Source organism: Scophthalmus maximus, chromosome 3 (genome assembly GCF_022379125.1).
Source record: "Scophthalmus maximus strain ysfricsl-2021 chromosome 3, ASM2237912v1, whole genome shotgun sequence".
Classification (NCBI taxonomy): domain Eukaryota; kingdom Metazoa; phylum Chordata; class Actinopteri; order Pleuronectiformes; family Scophthalmidae; genus Scophthalmus; species Scophthalmus maximus.
Window position 1 is genome coordinate 6,358,897 of NC_061517.1, and position 17,900 is coordinate 6,376,796.

Below are 17,900 nucleotides of genomic sequence, written 5' to 3' on the forward strand. Positions count from 1 at the left end.
AACATTTCCCCTGTTTGTACTTTGGTTAATTTACACAATTACATAATTTTCCTGCTCTGTTTTGCCCCTCAAGGATTATTTAGTCCTGCTGCCCAGCGCCTACTATGAAGCTCCCATCCTGCAGATCAAGGTCACAGAACCCTGCACCTACAGCTTTGCAACTGACGCCAACCAGAAGTAAATATACACTTATGTATTTTTCTGTAAAAATGGAAAAAAATCCTTGCTCCGCCCCTTTGGTCGGATTCACGCCAAGATGTAATAGATTCTTTTTAGGCCCATGTCCCATCCTTCCACCAAGTTTTCGTGGAAATCTGTTCCGTAGTTTTTTTTAATGCTGCTGTCAAATCAGCAAATGGACCGGGGTGAGAGCATAACCTCCTTGGCAGACTAAAGAAAACCCACCATGGCCTGTTTCGCCTGTCTGTCTTCTCACCTCTGTCTGTCTTTCTGTCTGTCTGTCTGTCTAGCTGTCTGCTGTACAGATATCTCTCTCTGGACTCCTTCCCGTCCATCTCCGGCAACGACGCCAGCTGCCGCAATGACAACCACCTGCCACGCCCCTGCCCTACTGAGAGGGTAACCCCGCGCCACCCGGACATGGCCGTCTGCAGCGGCTACGATGTAAGAGAGGGACGGGGATATTGAGCTGGTGGATGAGATGGAAAAAAACACACAAGTCCAAAACTGCAGCATGAGCAATGAGTTTTTAAAAAAATAAATAAACCCGTTTTCTTTCTGCTGCAGATCAGCGTCGAGCTGCAAGGCCGTCTCCCGGCTCGGGGGGACTACGCTCTGGTGGTAGAATATTCCAGCGAGGAAGAATTGCCACAGACTTTGTCTGTCGTCGTCAACATGCCGGGATCCCGAACGCAGCAGCACAGTGTCACCCTGCTGCACTGTAAATACAGGTACTAATGCGGAATAACTGGTGAAAGACAAAGGATGGAAACTGTCCGTTGTCCTTTGCACAGGTGAAGGTGTAAAAGAGGAAACTGTGGCTGCAGTGAAAAGTGTGTGTGTGTGTGTGTGTGTTTTGTGTGGACTCAGCTGCTTCACAGTTTACTGTTACCGTCGGTGCTTCAGCAAGCATGTCAACAGCTCTTAATAAGTGCGTGTGCTTGTGTGTGTGTGTGTGTGTGTGTGCGTGTGTGTGTGCATGCGTGCTTGTGTGTGTCTTTGCAGCTTCCTGTGTCGAGTCGTGGCCATCGACGCACAGAACAGAGTGGCCGTCTTCACTCTACCCGCCGACGCCGAGGTCCAGCTCGTCTCTGACCGTGCCAGCTTCTTCCTGGTGAGAACTTCACCTCATCACCTGGATCACCTGAACAGGCCCAGTGCGGAGGGCAGTGGTCCCATGACGATGAGCTCGCTTTAGATGTGTCGTAAACATGCAAAATTCGATGTTCTTAGATGATGTAGAGAATGAAATAAACCTTTGTGTCAATCTTAAGATGTAAAAATAACATTTGAATTAGTTTATAGTGATATGAAAGCAGAGAAAACCTTGCTGCTCATTTTGTAATCTCTAATTTAAATGTTTTTGATAAATGAGTACATTTATTGATCTTTGGTTGTTTAACTTTTTAAGATTTTTAAGTTGACTGATCGATCTGTTGATCACTGGTGCGCACTTCTGTCAAAAAGCCGACATGTGTGTCTCTTCATCGCCTGCAGCACAAAGTTTACCTGGTGCCGAAAGACCAGTTCACCATGGAGCACGTTGCACCCAAAGTCCACTGCATCAGCACTCACGGACAGTTCTCACCTGACAGGTGGAGTAGCTTAAGATAACTGTTCATACCTTTTCTTTTTTTTTAAAAAACAACAACACCACATTAAGAACCACTGTCTCTCCCTGGTCTGGCCACAGCTCCTCCTGCGCCCCCTCGCGCTTCAGGACCCCGTCGGACTCGCTGGTCTTGAAGGACGGGCAGAGCTCCTCCACGCTGGAGCCCATCCTGGCCTCCCCTGCCGGAGCTCCTCCTCTGCCCTTGCGCCAGGGTGACGATCCGCCCTGGACCGGAGGAGACCGACCTCCCCATGGAGCAGACACCAGCGACCACGTCCGGCTGGACTCGCTGCAGGTACGAGTACCAACGACCAAAGCGGGAGTGATCATTAAGAATAATTGAGTCAAGAAAAATAATGTATTTTGGATATCTCTGACGTCACCACGCTTATCTTTATCTCTTTCTTTTCCATCATCCATTTCACCCAGAATGCAGCAGTGTTCTCGACTCGCGTCCACGCCCTGGGGCGTTACGTCTTCATCCTCCACTACCACCAGCCTCTGCACCCCACCTATCCTGTGCAGGTCTACATTAACGGCGGACGAATCTGGCAAGGTGATGAGGAGATGGCCCTGAGCACCAAGAGAGGAATAAAACAACACATACATATATACAAATATACAAATATATATTTTTAAATCTGATGCAAAGATACAAGCAAATTCAATTCTGCAAAATTAGACTTTTCACCAACTCAAACGAAATCTTTGACAGCAGAGTTTTAAGCGACAGATAAGCGAGAACATATTTAAATTCAATTTTGACTTTGCTCTGTGTGACTTAGGCCACGCCAACGCCTCGTTCTGTCCCCACGCTTCCGGCTGCCGTAACGTCCTGATCTCGGAGAATCAGATCATTCTGGATGTGACGGACCACGAGGTCTTCATCACAGTGCAGATACCTGCAGGCAAGACCCTGTGGCTGGTACGTTTCCCCACATTTTCTTTCTTTTACTTTGTAAAATCTCTCTATGTGAAGACTATTACACTCATTTTACAACCCTGTTGTTGTGTCTTTTGAAGCTGCAGCGACTCCATGACTGATGCTTTCTGTTGACTTTCTCTTTCCAGGATTATGTGCTGGTTGTGCCTCAGGCGAGCTACAGCTCCAGCTACCTGAACGAGGAGCCTCTGGACAAATCCTACGACTTCATCAGCAACTGTGGCCAAAAGAGCTTCTACATCAAGTCAGTATCTTTGCAGAAGCTCTACAGACACAGTATTTCACTTGTCTTAGAGTAGTATGATAAAGACCCCGTCTTCTCGTCCACCTGTTGACTCTTCCCTCCTCTCGTCGCCTCAGTCCCGCCACCGCCTCCAAGTTCTGCCTCAGCTCGGCCGTGTCTCTGTCGGCCTTCTTCAACAACGGGGCGCTGCCGTGCGCCTGCCACGAGGTCGGAGCAGAGAGCGACACCTGCGAGACGTTCGGCGGCCAGTGCCGCTGCAGACCGAATGTGATCGGCCGAGACTGCTCCATGTGCGCCACGGGCTACTGGGGATTCCCCAACTGCAGACGTGAGTGTCTGACCGGCAGCTTGACTTCAATTTCGGCCAGTCTACACAAAAGTACCATGACCCGCTGTGGCCCAAATAAAAGAAAACGTAACATCTTCGATTCTGGTAAACGATAAGCGTCTTTCGTCTCTTCCTCCTCTCGCCTCCCGTCACTGCTGCAGCCTGTAACTGTGGCTCGAGGTTGTGTGAACCCGTGACCGGTGACTGCATCTGCCCCCCGAGGACCCTGCGCCCTGAGTGCACCCAGTGTGAGCCCCAGACGTTCGGCTGCCACCCGCTGGTGGGGTGTGAGGTCTGCAACTGCTCTCGGCCCGGCATCGTCTCCCTGGACGTCGGCTGCGACACGCTCAGCGGGCAGTGCAGGTACATGACAACAAAAAAAGAAAAATCTTATATCCTTCTTAGGAGGCCATAAACGCTCCTTCCCTCCACACACTGCCACCACTGGGAGATTCAGCAAGCGCAACTCTCAAATGTCGGGCCTCTGTTTGGAAGAACCTAAAAAGGCAGTTGTTTCTTGCCCACTTCGTCTCCTGACATGGTCTTGGCTCCAGTTTCTAACGCGGGGTTGATTGCCTGTGTGTTTGGCCGGCTGTACTTGCCAACTCTTGTCTTGTGTTTTGCGTAAGCTGCAGGTTTTGAAAACTCTCTCTCAGTCAGCCCCGGCTTTCCCTGAGGAATGCCAACAACACAGCAGCTGCCTGTCCTCGTCCTTATCTGTCTGCCTCGGTTAATCCTCTCTCAAAAACCTTCATATCGCCACAACTGGCCGCAGTTGATGCAGTTTTGCCGTCTGCATTCTGCCAGTCGGCAACTGTGGTTGCAAAAAATAACTATTATTCCTTCTGGTTCTAACAAGGACAGCCTGTTTTCTTGGTCACTGGTCGTTTCCTCCAATGCTCGAGGCAGATGCTGATATGTGTGTGAGGCTCATACCCCCAACAATTATTGACCTGTCTCTATCCTCTCTACAAGCGTACGCACGTGTCTTAGCACCTTCACTTTGAGCCTCATATCACCGGATTCACCGCCACCAGTGAATGGACGTCCTGACTTTGCCAAATTGTTGCTGTCATGAGACCAACATTTTGTATGATGTTAGGTTTAGGTAGCAACCAGACAGTTTTTATTAAGTCACAATTGGACTCTGATAACATGCGTGCGCGCACACACACACACACACACACACACACACACACACACACACACACACACACACTAACACACAGGAATGTGTCAGTTGTGTCTTGACAAGACAAGGATGTAAAGCTGAAAGTATTTCTCTGCCTAAAGGCGTTCATCATTCAAGATCCCAGCACCTGTCATTAACACACACACACACACACACACACACACAAACACACACACACACACACACACACACACACACACACACACACAAACACACACACACACACACACACACACACACAGGGCCAGCCAGCTATCACTATCACAAGTCAAAATATGAAATTGTATGTCCATATACAGAGACACTGTTTCATAGATAAAGAGTTTTGCATTTGATTAATAGATGTGAACAGATTCTCAAACACGACACTATTCATTATTTTTTTTCTAGATGCAAGAACAACATCGTCGGGCGTCAGTGTGACCGCTGCGCCCCTGGTTTCTACGGTTTCCCCAACTGCAGGCCATGTGACTGCAACGAGGCGGGAACCGAGGAGGAAGTGTGCAACTCCTTCACAGGACAGTGTCTCTGCAAGGTGGGACACACACACACACACACACACACACACACACACACACACACACACACACATGTGTTCCTCAGTGTGTCCTCACCTGCTGCGTGTCCTCCACCTGTAGGAGAACGTCCAGGGTTCTCGCTGTGATCAGTGTCGAGTTGGTACGTTCCACTTGGACCCGACCAACCCGAAGGGCTGCACCAGCTGCTTCTGCTTCGGAGCCACCGACCGCTGTCGCAGCTCGGACAAAAGACGCACCGAGGTACCTACAGCTTCTTAAACGGGTTCCACGGATCGGCTTTGGGCTTAAGTGCATCAAACTGGTGTTGATCCAAATCTGGGAATTCAAACGTCGTCATCATTTGTCCTCCTCTCCTGTAGATCATGAACATGGAGGGCTGGGTGCTGCTCGGGGCAGACAGACAGGAGGTCCCGGTGACGGTGTATCCTGGTCAGGACCTGGTCGAGGCCGATCTCAGTGATGTACCCGACGTCTACCAGGATCTCCACTGGCACTCGCCAAAGACATACCTGGGAGACAAGGTGGGTCTTGTGACACAGCCTTTAGAGGTGGTGGGAAAGAGTAAGTGGATTCAGAGCTTTAGCTTCAGGACTTACTTTTACAATGTCACCCGTCATGTAAGGATGGATAAACTTTAAATACACTGGCACACTGACTTCAGCACAAGGATTGAAATATTTCCATTTCTGATCAACAACGTCGGTACAGTAATGACAAGTCAGGCATGACCGGACAAAACAAGGCTCGTTGGAATGTTTTGTTGAAAGTTTGCTCAGTGGTTCTTCGCCTGAATCAAATGCTCTTAAAACAAGCGACGAGCCAAATCCGGGCCTTTTGGCGCGACTGCAGCCAGCAGAGGATTCAACAGAGAGATGCCCTGAGTTTGTCTTGAGGGCAAACAATTTTTTCCAGCGTGTGTCATTGGCCAAGATTCAGCTGTCGTCAGTGTGCGGTGCAGTAACGGTGAAAGGATGACGAGTACATCTGCCAAGTGCTTCTACATCTTAACCTGCGAAAACTGAACGTTCCTGTAGTCTGCGGTCCTGGGTACACATGGTCGGAGTGAGGGGTCGGCAGGAGTTGGGGGACCAAGTATGTCGCAGTGGATGGCTGAGGCTAATCCCAACAAGGGCATTACCCAAGCAAGGGCCTCAAGTCAGATCTGGGCCTTGTTTTGGCCAAATGCAACCGAGAAGGGATTCAACAGTGAGACAACTCAACCATCACGTCATCACGTTCATATACAGAGAAGATTAACATTTCCCCTTTGGTCCATCAGACAAATACAGAGATTCAACACCGAGACCTGATTTTACAAATTGATTGTAGTCCTCTATGCATATTCGTTATTTCTTTTTACCTTTTCACGTCTGCCGAGGAGAAAATTCGGTGGAAGGATGGGACATGGGCCACCCATTACATTCGGCGGAGATCCAGGAATTGTTTTCTCACTTTCTGTAACATTGCAAGAAAGGGCTTTGTTGTTGTTGACATTTTCACATATTTCCCAGGGAATAATTCATGGATCTTGGTAAAATTTTTTAGGGGAACTGATATCTGTGGGTCTGTGTAATTTTGGGAGACTTGCATTGAATTTGAGGAGACTGTTGAACCTCATTGGCGGAGACATGGTCCGTTCTGTGTTGGGTCACCCCATGCTCTTTTTTTTTTTCTTTTTCAACAATGAAAAATACAAATATGTTTTTTCAGTGTGACAATGTACACATCAACAGAGAACAGCATTAATATGAACAAATCTTTCTGATGAATGTACCGTAGCTCTGTGACTCAAAGATAAAGATAAAACATGTGAGGACACACATTTAGTCATAACTACATTACACAGCACACACACACACACACACACCTACCTACATAATGCACACAAACATCACTTATCTAGAGGCTCAGACGGGGTGTTTGATTACAGATGAGTGTTTCGTCTGAACACCAGCATCAGGCTGCAGACTGAGGCCTGTTACGCTCCATAAACCGACTTCAAATGTCAGCTCTGCCAAAACCCGCACGAGTTGCCACAGAAGAACAGACATTTTATCTCTCGGTGATGAAACACGGGCCTTGTATCTTGTTTCTCGGAGACTGAATTTAATCCATTGTTGTCTGGATTAGAAAAATGCAATAGAGGGAGTTTAAAGCTCTAATGCCTGTCTGGTTTTCCTGTCTATCTCTGTATTTCAAACTTTACTTCCTGCTTTATTCCTGTCTGTCTTTTCTTTTTCTTTTTTTCTTTTTTTATAATACTTCTATCTCTCTGAAATGACTGTTTATCTTCCCAGGTCTCGTCCTATGGAGGTTATCTGAGGTATCGTCTCACCACTCAGACCATGAGGGGCGATGTGTTGTCTCTGCCTGCAGAAGCCCACAGGCCTGACATCATTCTCAAGGTGTTAAACACACTCTCAAACACACACACACACACACACCCTAACCCTAAACCACTTTGCAAAGACACACATGCACACAGACGTGCTTGTCTGCCAGAAACACGACATGCTAACACGTGTTCAGAGATATGACTGATGCAAGAACACACAGAGATTTTTTTTCTCATTTTTTTTTTCATATGATACAGTATGAAACGGGTCATACCCATTCACGCTGTTATACATAACTGCGTGCGTCGTCTGTTTGCTCCTCCTACCTGCAGGGGAACCAGATGACCCTGGTGTTCATGGAGAGAGAGTACTCCTCACCCGAGGAGCCTCACCTGGGAATAGTTCACATGGTTGAGGTAGAGTCACCTTTACATACAGTCGGGAGATTTATGTGAGACACTGTCTTTAACTCACGCGGGCTGGCACTGTGCCAACATGTCGGATTCCCCCCACGCTTTTTATCCAAGGCTTTTGTTGAGGTTTGTCGATCTCAGGTCAAATAAATCTTGCTTTCAACCTCACCCATTTCCACCCCCATCTAGAGCTGCTCATGTGTGACATCAGACAGTACAGACATGAGAAATATAGACGCCTAAAATGAGACGCTGCAATAATTATGACAATAATAATGATAACTGCAGCTCTGTTGAAGCTTTTAAAAGACAACTGAAACTCCCCTTTGTCTCACCTTGTGCGTTGTACTGAAACCATCCATTTTTATAGTCTTTCTCTTACGTGTTTATCATTTAAGTTTGGTCGTCATAATCCTCTGATTTAAAAGAAGAATTGGAATTTATGTTCGACACACTAACGACCTTAAAATCTCTTCTTCTAACACCTCAATATTATAGTGAAATAGAAAAGTCTAAACCAAACTGCAGAGAAGAGCTGAAGATGATCCTATTGCTCCTCCTCTTCCTCTTCCTCTTCCTCCTCCTCCTCCTCACAGGGAAGTTTCCGTCACGCCCAGACCGGTAACTCTGTGTCCCGGGAGGAACTGATGATGGTGCTGGTCGGTCTCGAGTCCCTGCAGGTCCGGGCCATCCACTCCCAGTCGGCCCACTCGGTGTCGCTCCGCGGCGCCGTGCTGGAGGGCGCTGCGAGCCTCCCCGCCGGTCGCCATGCCAACAACGTGGAGATCTGCATGTGTCCCGCCAACTATCTGGGAGACTCGTGTCAGGTGAGCGGGCCCTGATCGATCGTTGGGGGCAGTCGCTTCGCTTTTTGCCGTTGTGTGTTGGGAACATTTTTATTTAATCGTCACTATTAAAAGATTTAAAATCCGTAATGGAAATGACAGTCGCATCCCTCTGTGTCTTCCCTCTCTTCTCTCTGTAGAAATGTGCTCCTGGTTACTACAGAGACACGATTGGCCTGTTCCTGGGGAAATGTGTTCCCTGCAACTGTAACGGACACTCGGACCAGTGTCTGGACGGATCTGGAATCTGTTCGGTAATAATCCTATATAGTCCTTGGTTTGTTTCACCTGTAGATTTTTCTTTTGTTTGTTTATAATGGATGAGTAATTGTCTCTGTCTGTTTTTTTCTTTCTTTCTGTCCATCAGAACTGCCGGCACAACACAGCGGGCGACCACTGTGAGCAGTGTCAGGGTGGTTTCCTTGGCAACAACAGTGTTGACGGACAGGCAGTGTCGTGCTCCAGTTGTCCCTGCCCTCTGAGGGTCCCATCCAACAAGTCAGTTCATTTTACTCATCTTTTTTTCTTCTTCATTCTTACCATCGACTGTAAATAAAGATGGACGACAAGACAGCTCCCAAAAGTGAAGCCAAAACATCTGGATCGCCCCCTGGCGGCTGGCTGCATTATACAGATCACAAACCCCGCCTCCTCCATGTTAGTGGATGGGACATGGACCAAACTAAAAAGTCAAATCATTTTTTACCAAGAGGGTTTCTGTCATTTTTGGCAAGTTCTTATCACACTGATGTATGTTCAAGTGATCATGTTTCTGATGTGTTTGGTTTTAATTAGTTATCTGATGCTGTATAAAAGGGGATGAAACGTCGTGATTGATAGCTGAGACTGACTGGTGATTGGTTGAGCATTTGTACGGGCGGGACCTCGATGCCTCGGCTCCACTCCACCATCACTGATGCGCAGACTCTTTCTCCAAATGACGAGTGGAGACGCGTCGTCCTTCTTTATTTAAAGTTTATGTTTCTTAATCTTGTTAACAATCCGTCAACCTCTTTACTTGCTGTCATTCATACAGTGATTCATTGCTTCTCTCTCTGTGTCTGTAGCTTTGCAGAGGGTTGTTTGCAGAAAAACGAAAGGATGCAGTGTCTGTGTATGCCCGGTTATGCTGGACCACACTGTGAAAGGTAAACACAGTATGTCTATGTTCTGAACAATAACGGTCTGGATTTTCCTGCAAAACCTGTAATGTCAATGAAAAAATCCTTGGGAACGGTAATTGTATCTTTGCTACAGATGCATAAGTAAGCTCACACCTCAAATGTTTACATTTTTACAAACATTGAGATAGATAAGGGAGATTCGATTGTCCAAAAAAAAAACATCTGCTGCAGCTGCATGTCCTGTCGTACACAGGTGCGCTCCCGGTTTCTATGGCAACCCCATGGTGCTTGGCAGCAGGTGCCAGCCGTGCCACTGCCACGACAACACCGACCCCAACATGCTGTTCACCGACTGTCACCCGCTGACCGGAGAGTGTCTGAGCTGCATGCACAACACGGCCGGGCCTCACTGCGACATCTGCGCTCCCGGTTACCACGGCGACGCCGTCGCTGCCAAAAACTGCACCAGTGAGTTCGTTCAGCTCTGACCTGCTTGGCCCAGTTTAGAAAATCCGTTACAGTGTGATGGGTGACCTTCTTAAAAGGTTTGAAAGCAAATGAAAAAAAGCTGTGTGCGTTTTGTTTTTGTTACCCAGAATGCAACTGTTCCCCATGTGGCACCGAGTCATGTGACCCTCACACTGGACAGTGTCGCTGTAAGTCAGGAGTCACAGGACCGCGCTGTGACCGCTGCGAGGTGAGAGCTCTTTTTCATCACAGTCTTTATGTTGTGAATATTCATATTTACTTCTTATAATAAGAAGCTGGTTTTTATTTTATTACAATGAGAGGATAAAAAAAAATATTTTTTTGCTGTATGACTGTTATAGAGCCATAAATCATTTAAAAGGAAAACATATTTATTTATTTATCTTTATCATTTATTTTACAAAATAAAAAAAGGATTTATGTACAAAATTTTCCAAGTGCGCACAAGTGTTGCTAGTATAGTAATTCAGAGATATTTCAGAGATACAACATCATGATATGACACCAGCTGTCAACAAATGGGGTTTGACTTAAAATCAGTGCCAAAACAAAAATGTTGCAGCCACCATGTTCCAGTATGTAAATAAAACCACGTTGTAGAAACTTTAAATTTCTCATTTCTCATTTACCAGGACTGGGTCTTCTCAGCTTCACCCTCTGCCTTCTCTTGAACCTGTTCTGTTTATTTTGAATTTCCATTTTCTCAGGATGGCTCATTTGGCTTCGACTCGTGCTCCGGCTGTCGCCACTGCGACTGTGAGGCGTCGGCCGCTCTCGTCCAGCCGTGTGACGCTCAGAACGGTCAGTGTGCCTGTCAGCCCGGCGTCAATGGACCAAAGTGCACACAGTGCGCCCCCGGATTCTGGGACTACGGACCGGACGGATGCAAGAGTGAGTGAATGCATGACACATAGTCATTTCACCCACTGAACGTCATGTATAATGGGTTATATCTCATTGGTGCATATATATTCAGCCCCTTTTTTTTTCTTTTAATCATATAATAATCTCATGGTTTTTATCGTTGATTTAATGCTTGTCTTTTTTAAATTGTCTCCCTCCCCTTTAGAGTGCCACTGTAAGGGCGGTCGCTGTGACCCGCGGACAGGAGAGTGCCGCTGTCCCGACGGGATGACCGGAAAACAGTGTGACGTCTGCACACAAAAACACAATGTGATCGTAGAGGAGCACCATGGCATGCACTGTGAACGTGAGTGAAACCACACACACGCACGCCGCTTCCGTGGACAACACAATGATGTTTTTCATAAAGAATCCGTGTGTAGGAAATGAGAATGAGAGTTGTCATGTTTGTTCCGTCTGCAGCGTGCGACAGCTGCGTCATCGTGCTGTTGGAGGATCTGGACCAGATGAACAGCAACTTCAGCTCCGTGGCCGCTCAGCTCGGCAATCTGAACGCCAGCTCCATGGCCTGGGCTCAGCTGCAAGTCCTCAACAAGACTGTGGAGAACCTCGCCGTGAGCCCTCACACACACACACACACACACACACACACCCTAACCCATATTAGCAGAATTTAATTGAAACTCATTCTCCCATGATTCCAGCGGGACATTGAGAACTACAACAGTACCCTGGATGAGAGCAGGAGTCGGGCCGACATGCTGGATGCTGAGATCGTGAATATCAATGATGACATTGGTGAACTGCAGGACAAGGTGCAGTCACGGATGATACCAACAGTCACTCACACACACACACACACACACACACACTCACAAACTTCAAATAAACACTAACCTTAACGGTCGCATTTCACTCTAAGCTATATTTTGTCTCAGTGTTGATGCTTAGTGAGGAAGAAAGGTTTCTATTGTTTTTGTATCTATCCTACTCTAACGATCTATTTATCGATTGTTCTATAAGGAATGAGTAACATGATTCACCACTATTAAATCTAAATGTTTGTTGCTGGTTTCCTTTGTTTATTGAGAACTTACAGTTGTGCTTCCTTGTTTTTAGGCAGTGGTGATGAGCGACAGGGTGGATGGTCTGCAGAACAGTACCACTGACACACACCAGAGGGCGCAGGATCTGCTCATGTTCATCCAAAACCTGACCATGGATATAAATGGTAGTTAAAAAAAACTTCAGAAATTAGTTAAATAGCTCTAACAGTACAGCATAAAACTAAATATGAATTCAACTTAGTTAGTTAGTTCATTATTTGCTGCATCACAGAAGCTAACATCATGGTCGCAACACGACATTTCTACATTTAAATGTGGGAAGAGGGTTTTTAAGTATGTTTTGCCTCGATGTCTCTAGTAAAAAGTAACATAATATTAAAATAAAATACATAAATCAAGTACAGATCAGATGTAAAGAAACTCACAAAACATGACAGTGACTTTTAAATCTGAAAAAGATTCAAATTTAACAGGAAACATTCTAATGTACAGAAAATAGACTAAATTATTAAAAGTCGTGTAACGCATTTATCTCTTTTGTTGAGTTTAAAAACCAGGACCGTGTCGCTGTCTTATTCCAGACAAACTGCGGGCCAGCTGATTGAATTAATAACATGCGATGCTTTCACCCCCGCGCAGACATTCTGCTGACGGCGAACAGGTCGTCGCTGAACGACACAGGGGCGGAGCATGACTACGAGGAGAGGGAGAGGAAGATGAGGGAGGTGCAGGCCATGCTGAGGGAGATGAGGTACAGGAGCTGTGTGGGACAGAAGAAACTGGCCGATAAAGAGAAGACGGAGGCTGAGAAATGTAAGTTTATTCACGCAGAGAGAAACACACGTCCTGAGTCCTCCTGCACACTCACACGTGTCTTATTTATCAGTACATATGTTGCATTTTAATGGCAGAATTAAGGGGGGTTAAATAACAGCAACTCAGATTTTCCACGACGATTAAAAAAAGAAAGAATAAATGAACACAATCTGTAGGTGTGATCGCGTCTCAAAATGTCTCCCCGCGTCTCGCTCCTTCCTCTGACAGTGTTGGATCACGTGAACAAGGCGCTGGCCGGTCGCCATGGACAAAACAAGGACTTGGCCAAGGCCATCAGAGACCGCCTGGCGCGCTTCCACTCGGAGATGATGGACCTGCGAGACGCCCTGAACGAGGCCGTGAACAACACGGCCAGAGCCGCGGAAATCAACAATGTCAACGAGAAGAATCTGGAGGACAACAAGGTGAGTCCGAGAGATGGTCACGGACAGTCCAGAGAGGCTAGGAGACCGTGGACAAAATGGGTGACTCTGGCGTTGTGTCTCCCGCTCAGAGGAGGATCGAAGACCTGCTGTCCGAGCAGAAGGAGGTGAACGACCAGTTGAGCATGGCCGAGGACGCTGTGGCCCAGGTCAACGATGTGCTGTCCACGCTGCACGACTCGAAAGAGGTTAGAATGAACAAAAACACACGTGTGCATGGAAGTCCACCGGCGTCTCAGGGCTTTGTGACACCGGCCTGCACCACATCCTGCGTTCGGATAAATTATTAAGACTTCACTCAGAGATGTGGACTTGTTATCGGATCACCCGAGACAGTGGACCTCAGTGTTTCATACATGTATAATCAAGAAAAGAAAAATCCCATCCCCCCCCCCCCCCCGTTCAACACTGTAAACGTGTTATTTCTCAGGAGTACGAGCGCTTGGCGGCACAGCTGGACGGCGCCCGGACACCGTTGGCGAAGAAGGTGCAGGACTTCGCCGGGGCCGAATCGAAGATCCCGCTGGTGGAGGAGGCTGAGAAGCACGCCGAGCTGCTGGACGCTTTGGCCATGAACCTGACCAAGTGAGAGACTCTTTAGCTTCTCAGCGAACGCTGTATGTTGAGTTTTTTGCCGATCTGTGACAAGGCAGGAAAGTGTCACTGCGGAATTCTGTGGTTGCAAACGTCAGAGGGTAAATAACCATAAATTAGTGCAGGGGGAGATTTAAGAATATAATTAACAATACAAGTTGTTGTCTTCAGTTTGGTTGCAGAAACTAAGAGGGACGGAATTGTTGATGTGACACAAGCCTACCACAAGATTATCAACAGCATCAAGGAGGCGGAGGAGGCCGCCAACATGGCCGACAAGGCTGCCAACGCCACTGTGGAGGTACGGGGGCACACATTCATTCCTCACACCTGTTTGAGCTCGCATGCGTGCACTCACCAAGACAACTCGAACAACAGAACATCTCTGGATTATTTGTCTGTGATGTCGGTTTGCGTGTGTCCAGAACGTAAAGAACCAGGACCTCGGTCAGATCGCCGATTCTCTGAGGAACCACAGTGTGGAGCTGAAGGACGAAGTCGAAAAGTTAGATGATGAACTCAATAACGGTAACCATCACATTGTGTCACACCGTTGTCTTCATTTAAGTGACTGCATAAAGGATGTGATATCATTCTTAATTATTAAACAGTTTGGGTGTTTTAGCAGTTGAGATGTTTCTATTTGTGTTTCTGCTGCACAGAGCTGAAGCCTCAGCTAGAGGAGGCTCAGAAGCGACTGGACGATGCCAAGAACAAACAGGTTCAAGTGATGAAGGACCTGGAGAAAATTCAGAACAACCTCAACTCCACCACAAGTACGCACATTCAACACACAGTTAATCCAATGCAATATTGAAATAACATAATTTGATTACGTCGTTTTTTTACGTGTTGTATTCTGATCCTGCTTTCTCTGCGATGAACAGATGTGAGTCAGGAGATCGACGCGGCGAAGCAGGCGGCCGACCTGGCGAACACCACGGCCACCCAAGTCAACGATGCCCTGCGCCCCATCAGAGAGCAGCTGGACCAATGGGAGCAGACCTACGGTGACGCCAACGCCACCAACGACGACATCAACAAGGCGCTGATGGAGGCCAACAAGACTGGTAGGAGCTGTTTTGAGATATATATATATATATACATGTATGTAATATTTTTTCTTTAACATAAATGTGGACTGCGAGTGACTCGTTTTGCTCCGTCTCTCTCTCTGAAGTGCACGAGCTGGGCACCACGATTCCCACGCTTCTAACGAAGTTGGATCGACTGCAGAATAACTCCATCCAGATGCCGAACATCTCTGAGAACATCAACCGCATCCGACAGCTCATACAGCAGGCGCGCAACGCCGCCAGCAAGGTACACAGTAGAGTCAGAGAAGAAGAAAAAATTTAAAATGTTCCAGCAGCTTCTCGTGTTTTTGTTTCTACATTTTCTCCTCCTCCTCCTCCCATCCAGGTGAGCGTGCCGGTGAAGTTTAACGGGGGGTCCGGTGTCCAGGTTCGTACTCCAGCTAACCTGGCCGACATGGCTGCCTACACCTCCCTGAAGTTGTACATCACTCTGCCGGAAGCGGCGCGGGCGAGGCGGCAGGGCGACGGCACCCAACAGTTTGTCTTCTACCTCGGCAACAAAGATGTAAGCATCACCACGGCGACACAGAGGCCCATGTATTAAGTTCCCAGGGTCACACTGACCATTATTGTACGTTCAACTGCTACACACTTTTTCAAAGTGACTTACATCCAGTAAGGAGCTTCCTGTACAGGGATTTGTAGGGGCAAAGCTGCATGGACTTTAGTCCATTAATGCGTTTGTGGTGTTTGTAGTCCAGTAAGGAGTTCTTGGGGATGGCGTTGGAGGGGAAGCGGCTGCGTTGGTACTTCAACGTTGGAGGAGAGACCGCTGAGGTGCAGATGCCTGAAGACGTCAAGGCCAATGGATATTTCAACAGCGTAGTGCTGGAGAGGTGAGAGACACGGTTTCTATGAAATGGCGACTTTGCTTCATTATATCCTTCTTTTGTTTCTCGAGGGGATTTTCACATATTGAAATTATTTGAAAATGTGAAATTGTCTCATCCCTGGATATTGAATGTGAGTTGCGTTACAACAGCAAATATCCTGGTTTTCTAATGTTAATCAACTCTTCATCACTGTATGTGATAATATTTTATTTTCAACAAAGGTCGCCACTCTGTGTTAATGTGTTATGTTATTGTTGTTAAAAACAATGTATTTGGCTTCTTTAATGTGTCAACATAACTGTAAATGCTGTTCCAGAAACACATTAATGTGGGGGGGATGTAATTCAATAATAATATTTATTATACTATCTGCAAATCATATCACCTGTCAGTATCAGGTTTCAAAGTTTTGTCAAACCCTTGTGTGCTTGCGTTTATGTGTCTTTCTTTCTGCTCGTATGTATTTGTTAATCCCACAATTTAAACATATGTACTTTTCTGTCTGGCTGAACGCAGGACACTCCAGTACGGTCAAATGTCCATGTCCTCAGAGACTGAGGGGGACCAGAGAGTCACCAAAGCCCATGTAGAGGCTGGAGGAGACCAGGGGCTGCTCAACCTTTTGACCAACGACACCGTGTTCTACGTGGGAGGATACCCGAGCACCTTCAAGGTGAGCACGTGGAGGAATTGGGTTGTGGTTATACCCACCAAGTTATAGAATTGATTCATCTATTTACATAACAGCAGGTGTAATCTACTGCAATAACTGTACTTCTGACAATACATGACACAACATTTCATTGAATGGAGTTTCATAGAGAATGATCTAGGACTGTGTTGATCTATTTTTAAATCATGAAATCTTTCATGTGTCCATCTCTCAAGTTCTTTAATTTTTATTTATTTATTATTATATCATATTTTTCAGCCCCCCTCCCAGCTGGCTCTGCCAAACTTTAAAGGCTGCATCGAGCTGGACACGCTGAACGAGGAGGTGCTTAGTCTGTACAACTTTGAAAGAACCTTCAATCTCAACACCACCGAGGACAAGCCTTGTGGAAGGTCGGTGCACACGGTGTTTACTCGTCGCTTCATTACTTTAGTTAAAGTTATGTTGCCCCTTGGCTTGCTTTTTTTTGCCTCAAATGAAGTATGAAAAACTGAATTCTACGGTCTTTCCTGGTGTCTGTTTTCCTTATCTCAGTAGGTGAACAATTGTTTTTTTCTGTCTTCTGACTGAACTCATTCACTTTGACTTTCACCCTCCTGAACTAAGCCTTTCCGTCTGTTTTCAGGCCCAAGCCGGTGCTGACTCAGGCCTGGGTGAATGACGCAGCGTACTTCGACGGCACCGGCTACTCCGAGATCACCCTCAGCGACGAATCGACTCGCATGCAGCGCTTTGAGCAGGAAGTCAAACTGCTCTCACAGAGAGGGATACTGCTCCTGCTGCGGAACGGGGTACGCACTTCCCTCACTCGTTCACTCTGAAGTCATTCACGGAGTTCATTCCAACAACTATTGATTCTGTAATAATATAAAGTTTATCCAGCACCGATTTCATTTTTCATTCTTGATTTATTCATTCATCGATCCTGGAATCATGACCTTCTTTTAGGTCCTTCATAGATATTATGATTCTTAGCTGGAAGTGTTTTCTCAGTCTTGTCTCCGTGTCTCTGTCCTCCATCAGAATCAGTTCCTGTGTCTGGCGGTGCTCAACGGCAAACTGAAGGTTTTCTACGATTTAAGTGATAATCTGGTGGAACTCGAGCCTAAAGAGCCTGAATCTGATTTCCTGAGGGTCAGCGACGCCGACCCCAAAACTGTAAGTCTGCCTCACATCAATCACCACTCAAATAAAATCACGTTAGAAACGATGTATATCATCCTTTCCTAAAAAAATGTATCAGAATCTGTTTTGGGAAATGAAATATT

General features: G+C 46.7%; 1 protein-coding gene across 2 annotated transcripts in view; it reads left to right on the forward strand.

Moving 5' to 3' along the window:
* Positions 1 to 17,900, forward strand: part of lama5 (laminin, alpha 5) — a 74,524-nt gene that overhangs the window by 50,067 nt on the left and 6,557 nt on the right. For both annotated transcript variants that reach the window (XM_047330769.1, XM_035643819.2), the window contains exons 25-66: positions 74 to 177; positions 471 to 624; positions 748 to 911; positions 1,186 to 1,294; positions 1,678 to 1,775; positions 1,874 to 2,087; positions 2,222 to 2,348; positions 2,578 to 2,717; positions 2,864 to 2,979; positions 3,096 to 3,307; positions 3,469 to 3,670; positions 4,890 to 5,034; positions 5,138 to 5,278; positions 5,398 to 5,559; positions 7,336 to 7,443; positions 7,707 to 7,790; positions 8,384 to 8,614; positions 8,773 to 8,886; positions 9,000 to 9,130; positions 9,700 to 9,780; positions 10,010 to 10,224; positions 10,353 to 10,453; positions 10,953 to 11,136; positions 11,315 to 11,455; positions 11,572 to 11,723; positions 11,814 to 11,924; positions 12,229 to 12,340; positions 12,816 to 12,989; positions 13,221 to 13,417; positions 13,507 to 13,623; positions 13,866 to 14,020; positions 14,201 to 14,330; positions 14,455 to 14,557; positions 14,692 to 14,805; positions 14,917 to 15,099; positions 15,210 to 15,352; positions 15,452 to 15,631; positions 15,823 to 15,962; positions 16,476 to 16,632; positions 16,891 to 17,024; positions 17,258 to 17,423; positions 17,656 to 17,790. In XM_047330769.1, the coding sequence (XP_047186725.1) occupies positions 74 to 177; positions 471 to 624; positions 748 to 911; positions 1,186 to 1,294; positions 1,678 to 1,775; positions 1,874 to 2,087; positions 2,222 to 2,348; positions 2,578 to 2,717; positions 2,864 to 2,979; positions 3,096 to 3,307; positions 3,469 to 3,670; positions 4,890 to 5,034; positions 5,138 to 5,278; positions 5,398 to 5,559; positions 7,336 to 7,443; positions 7,707 to 7,790; positions 8,384 to 8,614; positions 8,773 to 8,886; positions 9,000 to 9,130; positions 9,700 to 9,780; positions 10,010 to 10,224; positions 10,353 to 10,453; positions 10,953 to 11,136; positions 11,315 to 11,455; positions 11,572 to 11,723; positions 11,814 to 11,924; positions 12,229 to 12,340; positions 12,816 to 12,989; positions 13,221 to 13,417; positions 13,507 to 13,623; positions 13,866 to 14,020; positions 14,201 to 14,330; positions 14,455 to 14,557; positions 14,692 to 14,805; positions 14,917 to 15,099; positions 15,210 to 15,352; positions 15,452 to 15,631; positions 15,823 to 15,962; positions 16,476 to 16,632; positions 16,891 to 17,024; positions 17,258 to 17,423; positions 17,656 to 17,790 (6,081 nt within the window). The remainder of the gene's footprint in view (positions 1 to 73; positions 178 to 470; positions 625 to 747; positions 912 to 1,185; positions 1,295 to 1,677; positions 1,776 to 1,873; positions 2,088 to 2,221; positions 2,349 to 2,577; positions 2,718 to 2,863; positions 2,980 to 3,095; positions 3,308 to 3,468; positions 3,671 to 4,889; positions 5,035 to 5,137; positions 5,279 to 5,397; positions 5,560 to 7,335; positions 7,444 to 7,706; positions 7,791 to 8,383; positions 8,615 to 8,772; positions 8,887 to 8,999; positions 9,131 to 9,699; positions 9,781 to 10,009; positions 10,225 to 10,352; positions 10,454 to 10,952; positions 11,137 to 11,314; positions 11,456 to 11,571; positions 11,724 to 11,813; positions 11,925 to 12,228; positions 12,341 to 12,815; positions 12,990 to 13,220; positions 13,418 to 13,506; positions 13,624 to 13,865; positions 14,021 to 14,200; positions 14,331 to 14,454; positions 14,558 to 14,691; positions 14,806 to 14,916; positions 15,100 to 15,209; positions 15,353 to 15,451; positions 15,632 to 15,822; positions 15,963 to 16,475; positions 16,633 to 16,890; positions 17,025 to 17,257; positions 17,424 to 17,655; positions 17,791 to 17,900) is intronic.